The following is a 20614-nucleotide window of genomic DNA, read 5'->3' as shown; positions in this document are numbered from 1 at the left end:
GGCTTTTAAGATACAATCCCTTGTTTGGGACATTTTCGAATCGCCAGTGAATGGACGTGTAAAATGTAAGAAATGATCGGATACATTTTAAATTAAAAAAAACTGTTCTTTACAGGTAACTCGAGTTACCTGAATTTCAACTCGTGTTAACTCGAGTCATGTTTATTACGAGTTAGCACATCTCTACTCAAACGCATTGTTCAATGATCACACAGGCCTGTCCGCAATACATCTAACAGTTAATTAAAGTCATCAGTCCAATCAATTCGCGTACATCGCTAAATTGTTATGGATAGCACTCTGATTGATGACTGACAAGCAATGTGCCGTGTCCTCGTTCTCTGTTCTGCGCTTAAACCATACTCAAAGTACGATAAATAGAGCACAATGGACGAAGAAGTGCCCCTCTTCGATCGATTCCCCGTCCAATTCAAACGAGGATCAAAGTTACGACGGCCTGAACCAAGGTTCGAACCCCTAGCGGTGCTCTCACACTAAGGTCGTATCCGTCAGGTGGGAGTTGGCCTTCAGCCGCTCCATAAGTCCTTCCTTTGGTTTGGAGTGCCATCTGCACTCGCCCCCTATCGTTCGGTGAAGCTGTAAAGGCCAGCTGCGGCCAACAGCATTAGAGCAGTCCGAAAAACGAAACCTATTGGCTCTTGACTGTTATCAACAATTTATCTCCCTAGTACTAGATATTACTAGCTGCCCCACTGTTTCACCCGCGTTTTCAAAAATATCTTTTGTTGTAAATTTTACGTAGCGAATAGTACGTACGTAGCAACTTTAGTGTTGGGTTGCAGATCGAGTCCCGTCTGTCGGAGCTGGTGTTATCTGGAGCGACGCTGCGCCGCATCTCGCAGGTGTTCGAGCAGGAGATGGAGCGCGGCCTGAGGGGGGAGCCCTCCAGCTTGCAGATGGAGAACACATACGTGCCAGAACTACCCAACGGCACAGGCAAGTGCTCTTTCATCAAACAAACTATTTTACCATCCCAGGACATTTGTGGGATTGTTGCGCTCCGCAAATCGTTTCAGTTTTGCCATATTCTAACTGGTTTGTTCTGACCCACCTATTCATCGGAAATATTTGCTTCTTGTTGCTAGAAAAAATATATGATTTTTTTATTTTGTATATTTGTTACTATTAATATATGATTATAATAGTGGATAAGACATTAATTTAAAATTATGACATTATAGATTATTTAATTTTAATATATTCAATATTTGCATGCCCGTAAATTGGGGCAATTAAACAATTGCCAATAATATTATTACCTGGACATTTTACAGAATATCTAACTGTATAATACGATAATAAATTTCATTTCATTTAATTGCGTATAATATGAAAAATTTTACGTTCATATACGACTAAAATGTCCTACATGAATAAATTATTTTTGAATTTGATCTAATGATTATTTTTTCGTGTAATAATATACATAATTTTTTTTACACTTTCCATCATCCACGTCGCATAAAAACCGTTAAATCATTCAACGTTTAAGTTAATAGACTTAAAACTGATATATCTACTCATTACAGTTAAAATATATTATGACCGAATTATTTGGGGCATGCATTTTCAATAGTGTTATAAAATAAAAAAAAAGTTTAATATATGTATAGTTAATATATGTATATAATACATGTTAGATAGCTAGTAAATTAGCTATCTAACATGTATTATATACATATATAAACCTTCCTCTTGAATCACTCTATCGATTAAAAAAACCGCTTCAAAATCCGTTGCGTAGTTTTATAGATTTAAGCATACATACGGACAGACAGCGACAGCGACTTTGTTTTATACTATGTAATGATTGATATTATTAACATACGGACAAATATTTGGTGACTTTTGTTATTCCCCTTGGTGGGCTTGTGTAGACACAATGGTGGAATTGAACGATGGGTTGACTTTCAGGCATGCTTTTGACATTGGCCTGGCACTGTTGCCACTGTTGATGTTTTCTTGTTATGTATCATCATCTTGTTATGTATATGTATCTTTTAAAGTGATCACAATATTTACTGGTACTATAATGATCTGACCACAACCACTTTGTATTGCAGAAGAAGGCCTGTTCCTGGCGCTGGACCTGGGCGGCACCAACTTCCGCGTCCTGCTTCTGGAATTACAGAAAGGGCAGCTGGTGCGGGAAGATGTCCAACATTACAAGATTAGGTAATTATATACATAAAGGAATACTTACTTAGCATCCCGTTACACTTGTGTTTACGCGCGTTATTAAACCTCGATTACTCTCTCATTAACTTCCAATAGATGGCGTTAATTGTTTATATTGTAACTAATAAAAATATGGTGGATTGTGAAACTGAGAGTGAGAGTGTTTGAAAATAAAAGAGTTTTAGTGGCAAAAGATCGACAAAGAAACATTAAATATCGTTTTTTTTATACTACTATGGTGGCAAACAAGCATACGGCCCATCGGATGGTAAATAGTTCCGTCGATGGCATCCGCTGCGATTGTAAAAACCGTAATATAAAATTCCTTCTTGAAAAACCCCATGCTGTAGTCTCGTGGTATAATCGGTAGAACACACAAAGCGAAGTGAAGGCTCGCCTCAAACTAAGCTACCAGCTACCAAAAAAAGGTATATGATCTCTCTTAGAATCATTATTTGCACACTAGCTGGCCGTAGGCGTCATGTCGGACAATTCCTCAGAACACAGTCCGTTGTATAATCGGTAGAACACACAAAGCAAAGCGAAGTCTCGCCTCAAACTAAGCTACCAGCTACCTGCCAAAAAAAGTCCCGTCAAAATCGGTCCAGCTATTTCAGAGATTAACCGGAACAAACATACAGACAGAGAGATACAAATTGTAAAAAATGTTATTTTGGTGTATGTACCGTATATATATCCATATGCATGTAGTAAAAAACGGTTATTTCAATATTACAAACAGATACTACAATTTTATTTATATGTACAGATGTATAAATTTCTATTGTACAATAAAGTATTATATACAGATAAACAAACCTTCAATATATATATTGCAGCTCAGCGCTGCGACTAGGACCTGGCGAGGACTTGTTCAACTACCTTGCAGACTGCGTGCACGACTTCGTGCGGTCAGTGGGGATGGAGAATGAAGCTCTATCGTTAGGTATGTAACTTTTTAATTATCATCACCATAATCATTCATCATCATCTATAGGAAAAACTATTATTGGGAGACTTTATATGTACAACGTAATAGAACCGGAGACAAGGTTTGTTAGAATTATTGTATGTTTGTCTGTACTTTCTAATTTGATTTGTTACTTCACAACCTCGAGGACGTAGCTGAAAATCAGTATTTTATTCCTTGAGTGATTCTCCACACTGAGCTATGAGCCATTTTGTATTGCTGTGGCACATACATGTAGGTTTACCCATCTTCTATCGCATTGGTTTAAATTATCTGTGTAATATATTATTTGTAACTAGGTGTACACGCGACTTCGTCCGCGTGGAATTTAACTTTATTTTTCTAAAATAATAGTAGCCTAAGTTATTCCTTATTACATCAGCTACCTACCAAATAAAAGTTCCATCAAAATCGGTCCAGCGATTTTAGAGAAAAATTGTAAAAAATGTTATTATTTTGGTGTATGTACCGTATTTATATTCATATGAATATAGTAAAAAACGGTTATTTCAATATTACAAACAGACACTCCAATTTTATTTATATGTATAGATGTATAGATTAAGCCTACATGTTGGTATTGGTATGTAATATTATATTATCTGTGGTAATATACAAATAAAATATCTTCCTTTCTTTCTAATTCAATAGTGTCACTTACTGATCAATGTTCAATATCACTTGCAGGTTTCACATTCTCGTTTCCCATGCGGCAGCACTCGATCTCATCCGGGGAGCTGATCACCTGGACGAAGAGCTTCAAGTGCAGCGGCATGGAGGGCGTGGACGTGGCGGGGCTGCTGCAGCGCTGCCTGCACGCGCGCGGCCTCCGCGTCACCGTCAGGGTGCTCCTCAATGACACCACCGGCACCATGATGGCCGGCGCACACATCAACCCTAATGTCGGGGTGTGTAATTCTTACTCAATTCACCCACTAAAACTTGGTTTTTTTATATAGATGATATGGGGTTGCATTTTTACTTTGTAGTCTACCGCGGACCCTTAAGGCCCCCTTTGGGCCGCCGGGTACGTAAGTTCATTACCCGGACATACTGCTGGTACTGTTGGACCACCCCAGCGTCGATCTTTTTCACCTCAGAGGTGAAGTCGACTACATGACGTAGCCGGTAGAAGGAGTGGTGGGGCATTTTAGGGATAAAGGTAGCCAGGTCGCCGAGCCGGCTAGTGCCGCCACCCTGTCGCGAATGACGCGTTTCCACGATGGAGAGAATGTCGCGCGACAGTCTCTCCATCGGACTGATCTTATCCACGGAATGGTGCACCTACTTGCGCTAACAGTATATATGCCTTTGCGTTAGTTATAGACGATTTATGGCGTGATGGTCCGTGAACAGCTCTTTTCGTGGCTAACAAATAAAACACAAGAGAATTTATTGGCAGTAGTCCGTATTGAGCCGTCTAGATGCCTTCCGTCTCTTGTCAGCAAGTCTTTGAAGCCAGACATCATCGTAAACTTTTCGTTCTTCCATTACACGTTTACACTAACCTGTTCTATTGATTGAGCTTTTCCCAGCTAACGGTATAGGTCATATATATTAGCCCAACATCTAAAACTCTTCTTGCATTATCACTGCACTAGTTATCAGCTGTCACAGCGGAAATAAGAATAATAAACAATATTGTAACAACCTCGATGGTCCAGCAGTTCAGCTTACCGCCTTACATCCGATGGTCGCGGATTCCTCGCACGATACAAATTTTTGTATGATTGTTTGTATCTGTCTGGCGGTATTCTATGTATATTATGTATGTATTTATGAAAAAATATATTTATGTATTTCTATCAGCCTAGTACTTATAAAACAAGTTCTGCTTAGCTTGGGACTAGAAGGCACTGTGTGAATCCTGGATAATAAAATTAACTGACTAACTATTCTGTGTGTGTGTGCAGATCGGCGTGATCCTGGGCACGGGGTCGAACGGGTGCTACATGGAGCGCGCGGCGCGCGTGCGGCACTGGGAGGGGCAGGGGGGGCAGGGGGTGCAGGCGCGCGCGCAGGACGTGTGCGTGGACATCGAGTGGGGCGCCTTCGGAGACAACGGCTGCCTGGACTTCATCCGCACCGACATCGACCGCGAGGTGGACCGCCACTCGCTGCTCGCCACCTCCTTCACGTACGACACCACACACTACTCTACCAGGAGCGGATCTACCTGAGGGCTTTTTGGGCTGCAGCCCAGGGCACCGAGGATACAAAGGGCCCCCAGTCCCTACTGAAACGATTTTTAGAATATATGTGTTAAAAACATATCCTAAGATTGGTAACCCGGAGATCAATCGACCCATGCAAGTGCGCGTCTATCGAAAGAAACGGAGAATTTCTGGTCGCTTGTTTTTGGTCGGTGTATTATTTTAGTTGAGAAATATATTTAGGTAGAGCCCTTAAGTAAATTTAGCCCAGGGCGCCACAAATTCACGATCCGCCCCTGTACTGTCCTCGTTAGTAATGGGGAATAATGTGGCTGCATGGCTAGCAATATTTCATGCCGGGCCTTCTTAATAACTGCCTTCAAACGACACATTCTTACACGTGCAATCACGAGCGCGCCTGATTTAGTGCGAGAGAGCCAGCGCGCGGAATCGTATGTGATTGCATTTTACTCTTTAGTGATCACTCCTGTTTTAAAATTTTAATGTTTATTCCACAGATTTTAATTTCTTTTCTAAAGACACCTTTAATTTTATAAATTATCAATAACTCTGTATATTTATGTAATATTTAATTATTAAAACAAGTTGCTAAAGCACGCACGATTGATGAACGCGGTAATGCGCAAGCGCACTCTTTCTCGTTCTCTTTGTCCCTCTCTATTTAACAAACACATTCTCTCCTGTGTGTATGCGTGTCGTGTAAAGGCAACTAATGTATGATGTGCTGACTTTATCCAGTCATTACCCACTGGTACCCCGCCGGTGCTTACTGTTAGTGCAGGCGGGTGCACCATTCCATATTGATTAATACAAACAAAACTCGTTGTATTATTACGATAAGAAATTCCCGTCACTGTTATAATACAATAATAATTATCTCAGACACAAAAGTAATTCAAAAAATACTGTTATAAATTGTGGGAAGCTAGTATCTGAAAGAGATGTAACCTTTAATACAGATTACCAGGCCCCAACCGATTTATATGAATATAGATTTAAAAAATTTTATCAAAGTTCTACTGTTAAAAAGTCACCTTTTCTGCATATTTAACTGTGTCTAATATAGTAATCTGAATGAACCTCACGTACAAGCTTCTGTGCAATATTTGTAGTACCTTATAGTATGCATATAGAGTTTTATTTTATGTAAAGTAGTGCGCGTCACCTATAAATTAACTCAGCCTTCATAAAGATTGTGTTCGCGTCGGCAGGGAAAATTAGGTATCTGCTTCGAAATGGGTACCATTTCGAGAAGAGAGAAGATATCAGGCTACATCTTCATGTCCAATAAGTGAAAGTTACCAATTGCTAATAGACTGTCATATGCAAAATCAATTGAGTGGGGTAGGTTTAATCAATGTTAAGTCTGAAGGCATTAAAATTTTCATTTCACCGATGTGCCTATGGACCGTAGATAATTTAAAATTTATATTAATTACAATGTTAAGTCTGAAGGCATTAAAATTTTCATTTCACCGATGTGCCTATGGACCGTAGATAATTTAAAATTTATATTAATATATTCATTATTAAAACACTAAAATTCTAATTCAATTGAAATTCAGAATATCTTTATTCATGTAGGTCTATTAGAGACTCTTATGATATGTCAAATCTACCGTCAGTTCGGAATGATTTCGAGATGAGAACTGACAAGAAACTCAGCTCGTATTCTTTTCAAATAAATGTACATGTTTACAATAATACAGATTCATTTAAATTCAAATTTGGGACTTACTAATTAATAAAATGTACCTATGATTACACTCGCAGCGCTTTCTCGGCCCGAACACCAATCTTGATAGTTCAGTCTTATACTTATTACACATATGGTCGTATAAAGTTGTCAGATTTTTTCAGCCTATAAGGGGCAAACTTATAGGCATTTTTTTTGCCTATTTAAGCAATAGACAAAAAAATACGGGAATTTAGATTTTTACCTGGGACAAATAAAAAACAAAATTATATAGTGACATTCTTTATTTTTTTATATATTTTTCTGAGGAGCAAGTCAGCTTTAACATATTTTTATTGGTTTTAACATATTTTTAAAAATCAATACAATTATAATCGTAACTAAAAACGGCCATCAGCTCGCTTTTTGTTAATTAGTGGTACGGACGTTACGTTCGTGAGTATTTTTGTCTAGCATAAAACAATCGATTTAATACTAAATAACGGAGCACGGTTCGAATACGGGACAGAGCCAGTCCCGCCGGGACATTTTAAACTGAGCCTAAAATACGGAACCTCCCGGGAAATACAGGACGTCTGAATAGTACAGTGCTAGTTGTATAGTACAGTGTTGTGTTGTGTTAATGAACAGTTTCGAGAAGTACATCGGCGGCAAGTACCTGGGCGACGTGCTGCGCTGCTCGCTGGCGGCGCTGGCCCGCGAGGGACTGTTCCCCGCCGTTCCTCCGCCGGGCTCTCTGCTCACCGAACATCTCAGCCTCTTTGAAGAGTCAGTATTATGTTTTCTCTATCACAATTAGTTACACACAATAACAACACACTTTTTAAAAGGATAACATCCAACTTTTGCAGCGAGTTGACCACGCTGGTATTTAACCATGTGGTGTCACGTTAGAGGACAGGGGTTTAGTAGAAAAGAATAGTATAGAATAGAAAATCATTTATTATTATTATTAAACATAAACTTAATTTAAGCACTTTTGAATAGTCATAATATTTTTATTAATCTACCGCTCATTCGGAAAGCTTTCTCATCGCATGAAGAACGAGCAAGAAACTTATGTGTTGCTCTTTTAAATAATCCTTGTAAGTTCACATTTTTCAAGTCGAAACGTGTGAATACAAACTACCAACTAGCACTAATTTATTAGGGTCAAATATAAATACACAATAAGATTAAATCAGTCGTAGTGACAAGAGCAGACCAGTCCCTACAAGCAGCACTCGTTCACGAGTATGACGGACTGTAAAAATAAAAAATAAATATGGGGAATTAAATCTATTTTATTTCATAATACTTTAAATGGAGTAACCAGACATAAAAGTCCTGATTTTGGAATTCGGTTCTGGGAACGGGCACCATATGTAGTAATCGGAGCTTTTACTGGCCTGAGACCAGATGGAGCACAAGTGTAGGAGTTCACCAGTTCTCCGGGATCTCCGCCTCTCTTGTTACTTTTACATTCAGCCGCTTCCCCTGCCACTCGCGCTGCCGGAAATATTGCCGGGCGACGACTGAGCGAGAGGGCGGAATGTAAAAACACGCTGCCACTGACAAACCGACAATCGAGGGAGCGCCGGGCAGCGCGAGTGGCAGCGACAATGGCATGGGAAGTGTTTCCACTCGTGTTTACACTCTCGCGCTGCTCACTTCCCTGCTGTCTGCTGCCTGCTTCACTTCAAGGGGAATGTGCATGTTATTAACTCATGCCCCACTATTAGTTAATAGTGGTACTAGGACCTGTATTTGACCTGTATGTAATCGATTATGTAACCTTCGAGACAGTATATTCCTTGCTATAGGCTATCAATGCATCTGTAGTAACCATGCTTGGTGGTTATATAAGGGCAGAGGAAGGCCGAAAAAGAGATGGATGGACTGTGTTAAATGATATGGTTAGAAAAGGAGTAAATACTGAGATGAATGGAAGAGAAAAATATATTACGTCAAGCCCAAATAAAGGGGATAAGGAGGAAGCTGAGGATAACGAGTCGCAGTAATAACCACTTAGAGCAGTTTTATCTATACATATAAATAAAATTGGAGTGTCTGTTTGTAATATTGAAATAACCGTGTTTTACTACATGCATGCGAATATAAAACGGTACATACACCAAAATAACATTTTTTACAGATTTTGTCTGTCTGTCTAATCTCTGAATGGCTGGGCCGATTTTGAAGGGACTTTTATTGGCAGGTAGTGGTATTCTAGAAAAGTAAAGTTAAATTCCACGTGGACGAAGTCGTGAGTACAGCTAGTTTGTTTGTAAGTAAAGTGTCTGTATTCTGGTTCTTGACGTGTGGTGTGTCTTCTGTGTGCAGCGAGGCGTGCTCGGGTCGCTGGTCGCGCACGCTGCACGTGCTGCGGGCGGAGTGCGGCGCGGGGGAGGGGGCCGCGGCGCAGGGGCGGGGGCAGGGGGCGGCCGTGGGGGAGGAGGACGCGCGCGTCGCGCAACACGTGGCGCAGCTCATCTCGAACCGCGCCGCACAACTCGCCTCCGTCTGTGAGTACCCCAACTGTCCTCCCTGATCACGTGATTACTTCCTGGTGACACTACCACTATGTTCGGACAGACCTGACTTACAGAGGACAAAGGCCTAAGCAACCGCGCCTAACGCGCCTAGAGCTCGTAATCTTTAAAACAACCAAACGCAAAATATGAGAGGATTGAAAAATAGGCCAGGAATTACTATGATGCCTAGGACCCAATTTGGCCATCACCACTACTTCATTCTTATGTATTCTTCCTCCATTGGCACTCTACCAGTTAATATTGTTAGCACTGGAATACATTAAGGAAGTACTATGTTGTTTCCGGTTGAAATAATAATTTTAGAACAATTTACACAGCGCCATCTAAATCCAAGTTAAGCTAGCTAAAGCTTGTGTTATAGGTAGGTAGGTAGAAAACACCCAGACCGATTCAAACCATCATAACTATGAATACAAATATTTGTGCCGTGCGAGGAATCGAACCCGCGACCTTCGGAAGTAAGGCGGTGTGCTAAAACGCTAGCCCATCGTGGCCGTCAAATGATATGTCAGTAGAATTACTGGGTGTGGGTGCGTAAAACCTAAGCTGTCATGAAAGGTCTCTGTGGACTGATCCTCCGCTCCCGGGTCTCCGGCAATAGGCGTTTCGTTGGGATACCTTAAAGTTTTTAGTGAGTAGGAGTCCCGAAGTACCCGCTTTCCACCCCCGGGGTGGGGGAGGGGTCATGAAGGTATTTCTCTATGTAAAAAAAAGGTCCCATGTGCATCATTGAATCATAAAGTGAACAAATTTCTACATGTTAACGATTTTAACTGTCCTTAGCCAAGAGAGAAATAACACATTATTTTCTAATATTGATTATTATTATATATATTGTATAAGTGTGTTTGTTCCATACAGGTATATCGGTACTGATCCGGCGCATGGACCGGCCCGTGGTGGGGGTGGCGGTGGACGGCTCCGTGTTCAAGTGCCACCCCCGCATCCGCCCCCTCATGGACAAGTACATCGCGCTGCTCACTCCGCAACACAAGGTAAGCCTCATCAAACACACCACACAAACAAACAAACAAACAAGCGCACAGGACACGTGGAACCTCTACCGAATGTATTTAATCAAAATAGTTCTTAATTCGCGGAAGTCAATTTCACTACTCGATGGATTTATTTTATTTTGTTTAATTCCGCTACAATTAGCATGTCTGAGACCACAAATATTCAGTGCGGAAACTTCACTACCGTTACGACCTTCACTAATGGTGATCAAATCCCGACAGTTATTGAGTCTACATCCATATTGCGACACCTGTTTTACCACTGAATGAGGCCTGATGGTGCGTTGAATACAGTTCTGATATAGCTTGGAAGCCAAGTGTTGACTCTTCGGCGACAAAACCGCGACTCTGCCGAATGTTCACCAGGGGCATCAGGGCTAAATACATACAGGGCGTTACAGCCAGCTGACTATATTTTATCTGAAATGTACAGATTTACCCATCTGTTAATAGCAATTTACAACTGTTTACAAGTTTACAAGGATGCTGCTCCACAATTCATACTAGGAACCGCAGCTGATTTTCAGTAGGCCATCTTAGAAGTTTTGGACTGTGAAAATATTGGTCATCTTGAACTGTTCCTGGCTCGCGAGCCATTATTACTAAGTAACTGTAGCATGTAAATGTTGGATTTCTACCGATATAGAACCAAAATGTAGCTATAAAATGACTGTAAGTGTGATATAAATCAAACAATGGACAGAACTAAATGTAAAAGTAAATACTTATAATGTGAAGATACGTGTACAAACGGTTGTAAGACAAAAAAGACAAAAATGACTATAATATATGACAATTCTATAAAGAAAATACATTCAAAATTGATAGAAAAATAAAGATATAAAAATGTGCAAAGAGTTTGCAACAGTAACCAGTAACCGGAACTGCTCCAGATGTGACGACGCCAAGCGCATGCGATTATTTCGTAGGCGTTGGACGTCATTAATAAGTCGTAATGGCGAAATATTATAGAACAGCCGATTTACGAAGTGACAAACTTCTCGAATGGGTTGCAAAATTCCATTCAAGACGATTGTCACTTCCTAACTCGGATCTGATAGGGATATTCAGTGGAGATACAGCAGTAAATACAATTTATTCCTGATTTCACACACACAGTCGCACGCACTAGTAACGCATAACTGTTTCTTAGCAACAAGAACATTACTTTTAAATGTGATCGATTATACTTTTACTACACAATCAATATGCCTTATGGTATCTGTATGTAATATTATCATATCAGACACTTTAACCATTGTGGATAATTTAGACTTGAATCTTTGTGTGTGTCCTCAGTTCGTACTGATGCCAGCTGAAGACGGTAGTGGCAAGGGATCAGCACTGACGGCGGCGATTGCAGCGCGGGTTGCAGCCACCAGCTCCTTGTAGCGACCACGCCGCCTCGCTACCAACACAACCGTCTGTTGTGACTTGTACATAGGTTAGAGTAGCTTCAATATGCATCATGACTAGGACACTCACTGGACACTGCAAATTGAATAAACACATGGCAAACTTGGGCCTGTGCACAACAAATATCTGGAGATTTTGCCAAGCTGAAGAGCAAACGCCACACATCATCCTATGTGGTTGTAGCCCACTCATGTATAAACGAAATATCTACTTTGGAAAGTTTATACTCTATCCTGAGGAGATAAAAACCATCGCTCCTAAGAATATCCTTCAATTCTTGTCCCTGAGAGGTCTAGGTAACGAACTCAAAAAAGGACGAGCACAATAGATCTAGGTCGCAGTGCTACAGGTCTAAGTACCTAAAAATAGCCCAAACCCTTCCATAAAAAAATTAAGTAGCTTATTACGCGAATATATTAAATAGAGTGAGAATAACAGAAGAAATAGAGATGGAATGAGAAATGTTGTGGAGGGCAACCTCTTGTATATGGCGTCTATTTAAAAAGAATGTTGTAGACGTTGTTGTATATTGTTTAACCTGAGCATAGTTGGGACGAGCCACTAGTGTATAAGTTTTTTTTTCGGACTACTCTAATGCTGTTGGCCGCAGCTGGCCTTTACAGCTTCACCGGACCCTATGCAGATGGCCCTACAAATCAAAGGAAGGACTTATAGAGCGGCTGAAGGCCAACTCCCGCCTGACGTATACAACATTAGTCTGAGGGCACCACTAGGGGTTCGAACCTCTGCTCAGGCCGTCGTAACATCGGTCCCCGTTTGAATCGGACGGGAGATCGATCGGAGGGGACTAGTGTATAGGTATAGATAACAGAACTAAGGGGCTTCATCATAATATATTAGTTACGATTGGTTGAACATATGTATTTGGTAGGTAGCAAATATATAAAGAGTTGTGACAAAGATGAAATATCATTAGAATGAACATTGTCGATTCTCGTTTATGAATATTAATAAACATGATAAAAAATAATGAGATTTATATTCGACTAGCTGAACATGCGACTTCGTCCACGTGGACTGTAACTTTATATTTCTAAAATAAAAGTAGCGTAAGTTACTCCGTATTACATCAGCTACCTGCCAAAAAATGTCCCGTTAAAATTGGTCCAGCCATTTCAGAGATTAGCCGGAACAAACAGACAGACAGACAAAAATTGTAAAAAATGATATTTTGATGTTTGTACCGTATTTATATTCATATATCGTGCGATTCGTAAAACAACGTTTATTATTAGTAACGGTTATATCAATATTACAAACAGACACTCTTATTTTATATGTATAGATATACAGGATATACTTATTATAAGATGTGATAAGTGATAACCGCTCAATTTGTAATGTAATTGTTTTGCACGAGAGTGAGAATGTTTTAAGTGTAATTTTTGTTCTTTCATCACATCATGATTTATGTTATATTGTGTTTTAATATTAAGTTCGTTTTTTAATAATATTTTTTAATTGGCCGGTATGAATTTTGATATTATTTAAATTATTAACCGGGCCTTAACACGAATAATTTTATGGCAAATAAATACCTTTATTTACCAAAAGATTATTTCGTTGAACAATCTTGTGACGGTAGATGAAAAAAACTACTGTCACCTGCCTACAATGACAGCTGTTGCTTCAGTCAGCTCGTAACCACGGCTAGTGCAACCTAGTCGAAACGTCGAGAGAGGTAAAATACCTTTTTTGCCATAAAATTATTCGTGTTATAACCCGGTTAATAATTCAAATAATGTATATTAAACACGAAAGTTTAAAAATAACCGTTTCGATATTGTATTTAAGTAATGTAATATTAATTATATAAATTCATATTTATGTGATATTTAGAAGTATACTTAGATGTATTTAGCATATCGTTCGTGAACAACACAGGGTTATGTTTAGGACGTCGCCGTTAAATATTATAGGGTTAGTCTATTTACCTCAAGTGTGTTAATTCATTTTTTTAATACACCCAGTGGCGTAGCTATCTTGGGGCTAGGCGGGGTAGTGCCCCGGGGTCTTCTCAGCTCAGAAGGCCCTCGAACCCTTACCAAAAAATAGCGATTGAACTGAACTTTTCAAAATTGCTCCCATTTTCAAAATAAATATGACAGGTTGCAACCCGATTTTAATGATGGCAACTCAGTTGAGAGAAATTCGAAAGTTACACCTTCGGAGTTCCCCTGAATTCTTTCTGTGGGTTGGCAGTGTTGCCAGTTTGACGAATAATGTATGACGTAAAGATATATAATGACGAATTTTAATAAACATTTTCAGCAGTGGCCCCATTTTTTTATTTGACCCAGGGCCCGTGGTTACCTAACTACGCCACTGAATACACCTAATCTGTTTGTTAACTTCGAGATCACAGGCTACAACTACGATTTATGTTAATGGTTTTAAAGACATATCATTAGGAAATTGTAGTTTTTGTTGTATAGGACTTACATATAATTATAATCCTTTTCTTTTTACCAGCATCCCCGAGAAAGAGTTCCCTTAGGGGTCCCTTAATCGTACTCGTAGAGTATGAAAAACACCCCCTTAATAATCGTAATAAAACTCGTAGAGTATGAAAAATACTTACGGGGTCCCTTAATCGTACAGTATGAAACACTGTCCTAGATCATTGTTGATTTGCATTGTAGATATACATATAATACTGTGCCATAAATTAGTCGTGTATTTGCCAGATATTTTACGACATATTTTGCCTATATGATATTACGAATTAGCTAAGCAGATTATATACACTATTTTTGATACTAGGTAGTACAAATCATTAAAAAAGAATAAACCGCCAATGTCTAATCGGATTTGTGCAAATGCTGTGATTAGATTTAGTTTAATGATAATATTATAATAATAATTATAGTTATTAAAATTTATTAGAATATATGATTATCTATCTATCTATATATGACTGTCAAAAATTAATATATAAACATGTACATATTTAGTAAGTAGATACGAGAGAACTGTGTGCGAGCAGACAAAACCCGACAGGAGTTTTGCAGGATAGTTTATTATAATAATGTAAAATTTGAAAAATAAAGTTTTTTATCTATCTATCTATCTATTTATTGTATTATTATGAACATACATACATACGTGCGCAAACACTCGGGACCGTTTGTCATCTTGACGACTTCAATGTTTATTTGATGATTGCAACAAAACCTATCATTCAAATTGATAATAATACTCTCAGGACAATTCACACACATCCACGCCATCTAGACCCAAGTTAAGCTAGCTTAAGCTTGTGTTATGGGTATTAGATAACTGATACAAATACATAAATTTCGTTTGTAAATAAATACATATTGAACATAAAAAACACCCAGAACGATAAAAATAATCATACTTATGAATACAAATGTTTGTGCCGTGCGGAGAATCGAACCCGCAACCATCGAAAGTAAGGCGCTGTGCTAAACTGCTGGACCACCGAGGTCGTCAAATTATACTATTTATATCTATATTGTACCGCAAATGTATACGAATATTCCTGATAACATACAAACTGACACTAATATAATTTGCATTTATTATGTTAGTAATTTGGTATTAGGGCTGTGATATACACTGTCACTGAATCAGCGAGGCAAATATAAGCCTGTTATAAACTGTATGCATTTAAACAAAAGTTCAGCCACTCGGCTAGTTGTAACTCTATGTATTCAAATTCAAATTCAAAAATAATTTATTCATGTAGGAAATTTTAGCCGCTTATGAACTTTTTATATGATATTGTTTTCCCTACCGTCCAGTTGAGTATATAGATCCAATTGAGAAGAACTAGACCAATTATGAATGTCAAATATACAAATTAAAAAATAATTTATTCATGTAGGACATTTTAGTTGCTAATGAACGTCAAATTTTTTATAATATTTTTCTCAACCGTCCAGTTCAGTAAACTCAATTGATTACTTTTTTTAAGCCAGTTTATTTACAATGTATATTTATATATGTGTCTATGTCTAACATTAAATGAAAATCCCGTGCATGAACTATTGCCGTGCACGCTCGTCTATATGTCGTACCATTGTTTTGATGTAATGTTCATTTTTATGTGCAATATTAATTAAATAATGTTTATATAGTGTCTATATAACGTTATATTACTGATTGTTATGATAACATAATACTATTTATTAATTATATTTACCAACTTTGTACAAACTTTACTGATATACATATATGTTATTATTTTAAATAAATATGTTAATTAAATTGTTTTATAAAACATACGTTTTTTATTTACAATATCTCATCACATGTTCATTAATTAGAGTAAGTGACTGCAATAATTAATCATCGTAATCGGCCATTGTGGCTTTATTATTGTTCCACTTGTAGTATAATCTGTAAACACTGTAAACATTACTCTGTGGCTGATCAAGACTCTCTTAGTCATATTTACTTTACTCTTTGCTCTTACCTTAACGGCGAGGATGTCGATTAGTATACGGTCAGACTGATGGTAAGTAAATAAAAACATGAAGTTAATATAAAATATTTTAATACCAAGCATTATAACTAATGTAATAATAACAAGTAATACTTAAAATAATATATTTTGTCTAAAATGTATAAAATTAACTATAACATTGTAGGATTGCTGTTTGCTTTCCTCTCTCGTAGTACGAGTACATCATTTAAATATATAAAACATTCCTTAGGTTAATTAATATATAAATATTTCTAGGTTGTTTTTAATACAGACATATAATTAGACTATTACCACTATTACTAAGGTAGGTATCAAACCTATGTACCTCACATTCTAAGTATATAAGGTACAAAGAATTGTCTGAAATAAATAAATAAACGCCTACATATACATAGTAGGTAAATGTACATAACTAGTTGCACAGATAACATAATATTATCTATTTATTTATATATATATAATTTTTTTTTATAGAAATTTATATTTTAAATATTTTGCTCTATATTTATATATCTTTTTTTGACATTTCTCATTTATATTAGTGCACCGTCCACAATCTTTCTCTGCACCACTCATAAGTATATAAGGTAGATAACGCCGCAAGGTGTTAAGTCCGCCATATGTACACATTGTTTATGTGCATTAAAGTTATATAAATAAAAAAATATAACATAGCAGTAGTTATTAGTGTATTAGCACTATTAGTAACTCATTTTGTTTAATTGACTATTGTTTTTTAATTAAATAGGACCAAAAGTATTAATAAATAACTATATATTTGTATACAAGGAGGTTAAGTTAAAGTTATAGATATTATTATATATATTTTTGCAAATATATAATATAATATGTTTTTTTAACACTAAATCTACGATTATAAAATAATTAATTTTAATTTAATACAACAATACAATGTTCCTATCACAAGTATAATAAGTAATAATAAAAAAATAACTAAATTAATATATTTTTTTTATAATTGTTTTTACTGTATGTAATAAAATAGTTTCAAAGTATAAAATTATTCTAAATTAGACATAAATCATATTTACATATCGATATTCTATAATTATATATCTAGATTGGTGTATAACATTTTATACATGGCTGTCTATCAAGGACATATGTGTCAGGTGTCAGGCCAATAAACACATATTACTTATAGAATGTCATGCCAAGTTTATATGGAGAGTAGGGGAGAGATTATTCAGATACGCTATTCCATGATCATCAGAAGATAAAATCTTGTATGTGATTATAATAGCAGTATGCAGTCGTTTATTAACTTAACATACTGGTAACATTTTAAATATTATTAGGTAAGACATTGCAACTCAAATAACAAAATTATAATACATTATATGCTCCTTAAATGTGATAAATTCCTAAATTATAATATAGCTAGTGACACTGTGATGTAAGTTGAACTAAGAACAACAATAAAATGTTGCCACATTGATTTATATTTCATGAATGGTACGCTTAGTATGATGAATGTATTGAATTTTACGAGTGATCCTTTAATTTTCTGACTTACAAAGCTTTACACAGATTTCGGTTACATGTATGAACATGTCACGATCACTGACTTGTAATCATGGAGCATGTATGGGCATCATTTATAATGTAAAGAAATTTTGTAGGCATACATAGATTTTTTTAAATTACTTTATTAAAAAAACACTCAGGTTTCGTATAGCTATTTTATAATTTTACAAGCTACTCGCCCCGTCTTCGCACAGGTGTACATGTATAATATAAATAAACCTTCCTCTTGAATCACTCTATCTATTAAAAAAACTTATTCAAAATCCGTTGCATAGTTTTAAAGATTTAAGCATACATAGGGACGGATAGACAGCGACAGCGACTTTGTTTTATACTATAATATGTAACGATTATATGGAATACGTTTTGGTTCCTCGTAGTACCATTTAATTCAGATCATACGTCCACCACGCGGCAATGTTTGAGAATTATTGTCTCTACCTATTGGTAATCAGTAGATTCTGAACTGGGATCAGCAGTACGACGAGTCATCCTCTGTGGCGCGGTGGCCGTTCACGAAACCTCCACCTTCTCCCGGACTTTCCGCAGGATATTCTGCAGCTCTGAAGACGTAGTGGTCTTGTACTGAAATAATTCATTGGTCTTTATGGCATTTTACCGAAAATTATATATACATTAGTTGGGTCAAATATTTGACACACATTTGATTTGACACGTTGAAACACATTTAATTTAGTCAATGAATGTATAGCATCAACTAAGAAATCCAGGCCTCGTCAATGAAATGGTCGGGAGCCAGGGGCGTAACTACCGCCGTATCTGATATAAATGCCAATATAGGGGCCCCCGGAGGGGGCAATGGCGTTTTCTCAATTTTTTTTATTTCGCAAATGACAAAAGTAAAAAAAAGCAATTTCTTTTTTACCTGTATCTACTATAAATGATTTAATAAATCAGTTTGCCGAAAAAAGGCGAGGAGAGTGTATATTTAATTTGAATTGTTTGTAAAGATTTTGGAAAAAGTGACAGACAGATAATTATGATGAACAAATATTTCTTTTGTGAGAAATCTTTACCTTTCGTAAGGGCTTCCAAACAAATTTTTATACGGTGCCCCGCCAGGGCACGCTACACTTCTATCGGAGCCATGTAGATATAGATTGTGTGAAATAAATGTAAAAGGGTTTGTATACAAATTATATTTAGTCATAAAATATTTCACTCTTTCAATAAATATTATAAATATGAACATATTAAAAAGATCGATTGGTTGACGATATCTGATTGTGCATACTAAACATAGGTACCTGTACTAATCCGGATCTAATGATCCGCACAAAATTAATATATAATCATATTAATTGCCTAAATAAGATAAGATTTTTTATGATTTATCTATATAATTCGGGTTATCTATGTATAATTATTGTCGTGTTTTGGTCTGTACGGTAAAATGGAGAGTGTAGCTTGTTTCTCAGGAGTGATAATGCATAAAAATATATGATAATGCATTCAGCATCAGCAATTCTCAGCACAGAATTAATGCTAGATGGATAAGTGGCGGCAGGTACGGCGACGACGTGTGGCTCACTTGTTCTCCTTAAACTTAAGGGAAAATTTACAACACCATGATCCAGCCTGCTGTTTTTTTTTTCGGACTACTCTAATGCTGTTGGCCGCAGCTGGCCTTTACAGCTTCACCGGACGATAGGGGCGAGTGCCGATGGCACTCCAAACCAAAGGAAGGACTTATGGAGCGGCTGAAGGCCAACTCCCGCCTGACGGATACGACATTAGTCTGAGGGCACCGCCAGGGGTTCGAACCTCAGCTCAGGCCGTCGTAACATCGGTCCCCGTTTGAATTGGACGGGGGATCGATCGGAGGGGTCCTGCTGTCTAGAATAGATCAGAGTGCTGGCCCGTAAATGTGACGGATGAAAGACGACTGCATCCAACTTCAATGCGAATCGTATGGATGTGTGGCGTGACACGAATGGATGAGATCATTTTGTTTACGTTTATCATATTTGCACCGACAACAATTATTCTCTGCACCACCTATGGTTGACTGGTAGAAAATGCCGCATGCTGTTAAGTCCGCCAAATGTACTGTACTATATATTGTATTGTGTGCATTAAAGTTAAATAAATCAAAAATAAATAAATAAATAAGATATAGAATGAATACATTAGAGGAAGTATGAAAGTGGCGCCGGTGTCGGAGTGGTTGAAGAGTAATCGTCTGTCGTGGTGTGGACATGTGATGCGTAGGAATGTAGATAATATATTAAAGAAATTATTACATATGAATGTGGATGGACTGCATGAAAGATTATATAGCGAGAGAGGAATAACATATTACGTCGGCCCGAAATATATTGGATAAGAAGTAGGGGCGTGGGCCGACGGGCGTCCTCACCGTGCTGTCCACTCACCCCGGAGACGTTCCGCTGCACCAGGATCTGGCTGTAGAGGCGCTTGCCCTCGTCGGTGCCGAGCACGGCCTCCAGCTGCGACCGACTGTACGAGAACAGCTGGAACCCGGGCACACGCAGTTTGCGCTGCGCCAGCTGACTGAAGCCTTTCGCTTCCAGCCATTCTCCTACTTCTTGCGGGTTCGATTTCT

General features: G+C 37.7%; 2 protein-coding genes across 2 annotated transcripts in view; one reads left to right on the top strand and one right to left on the bottom strand.

Annotated features, from left to right (window-relative positions):
* Positions 1-12286, top strand: part of LOC131842587 (hexokinase-2-like) — a 32615-nt gene extending 20329 nt beyond the window's left edge. The window contains exons 3-11 of the mRNA XM_059191164.1: positions 804-957; positions 2085-2196; positions 3039-3145; positions 3857-4077; positions 5083-5306; positions 7670-7807; positions 9362-9543; positions 10435-10568; positions 11889-12286. Of these exons, the coding sequence (XP_059047147.1) occupies positions 804-957; positions 2085-2196; positions 3039-3145; positions 3857-4077; positions 5083-5306; positions 7670-7807; positions 9362-9543; positions 10435-10568; positions 11889-11981 (1365 nt within the window). The 3' untranslated portion in view covers positions 11982-12286. The remainder of the gene's footprint in view (positions 1-803; positions 958-2084; positions 2197-3038; positions 3146-3856; positions 4078-5082; positions 5307-7669; positions 7808-9361; positions 9544-10434; positions 10569-11888) is intronic.
* Positions 12287-18037: 5751 nt separating this feature from the next.
* LOC131842508 (epidermal growth factor receptor kinase substrate 8-like) overlaps positions 18038-20614 on the bottom strand; it is a 40880-nt gene continuing 38303 nt past the window's right edge. Inside the window, exons 15-16 of the mRNA XM_059191058.1 lie at positions 20424-20612; positions 18038-18612 (exon numbers count right to left, since the gene is read on the bottom strand). Of these exons, the coding sequence (XP_059047041.1) occupies positions 18541-18612; positions 20424-20612 (261 nt within the window). The 3' untranslated portion in view covers positions 18038-18540. The remainder of the gene's footprint in view (positions 18613-20423; positions 20613-20614) is intronic.

The sequence above is a fragment of the Achroia grisella genome, unplaced genomic scaffold (genome assembly GCF_030625045.1).
Source record: "Achroia grisella isolate CSIRO2021 unplaced genomic scaffold, CSIRO_AGI_Agris_v1 utg241, whole genome shotgun sequence".
Classification (NCBI taxonomy): Eukaryota; Metazoa; Arthropoda; class Insecta; order Lepidoptera; family Pyralidae; genus Achroia; species Achroia grisella.
This window is presented reverse-complemented; position numbering and strand designations above follow the sequence as displayed.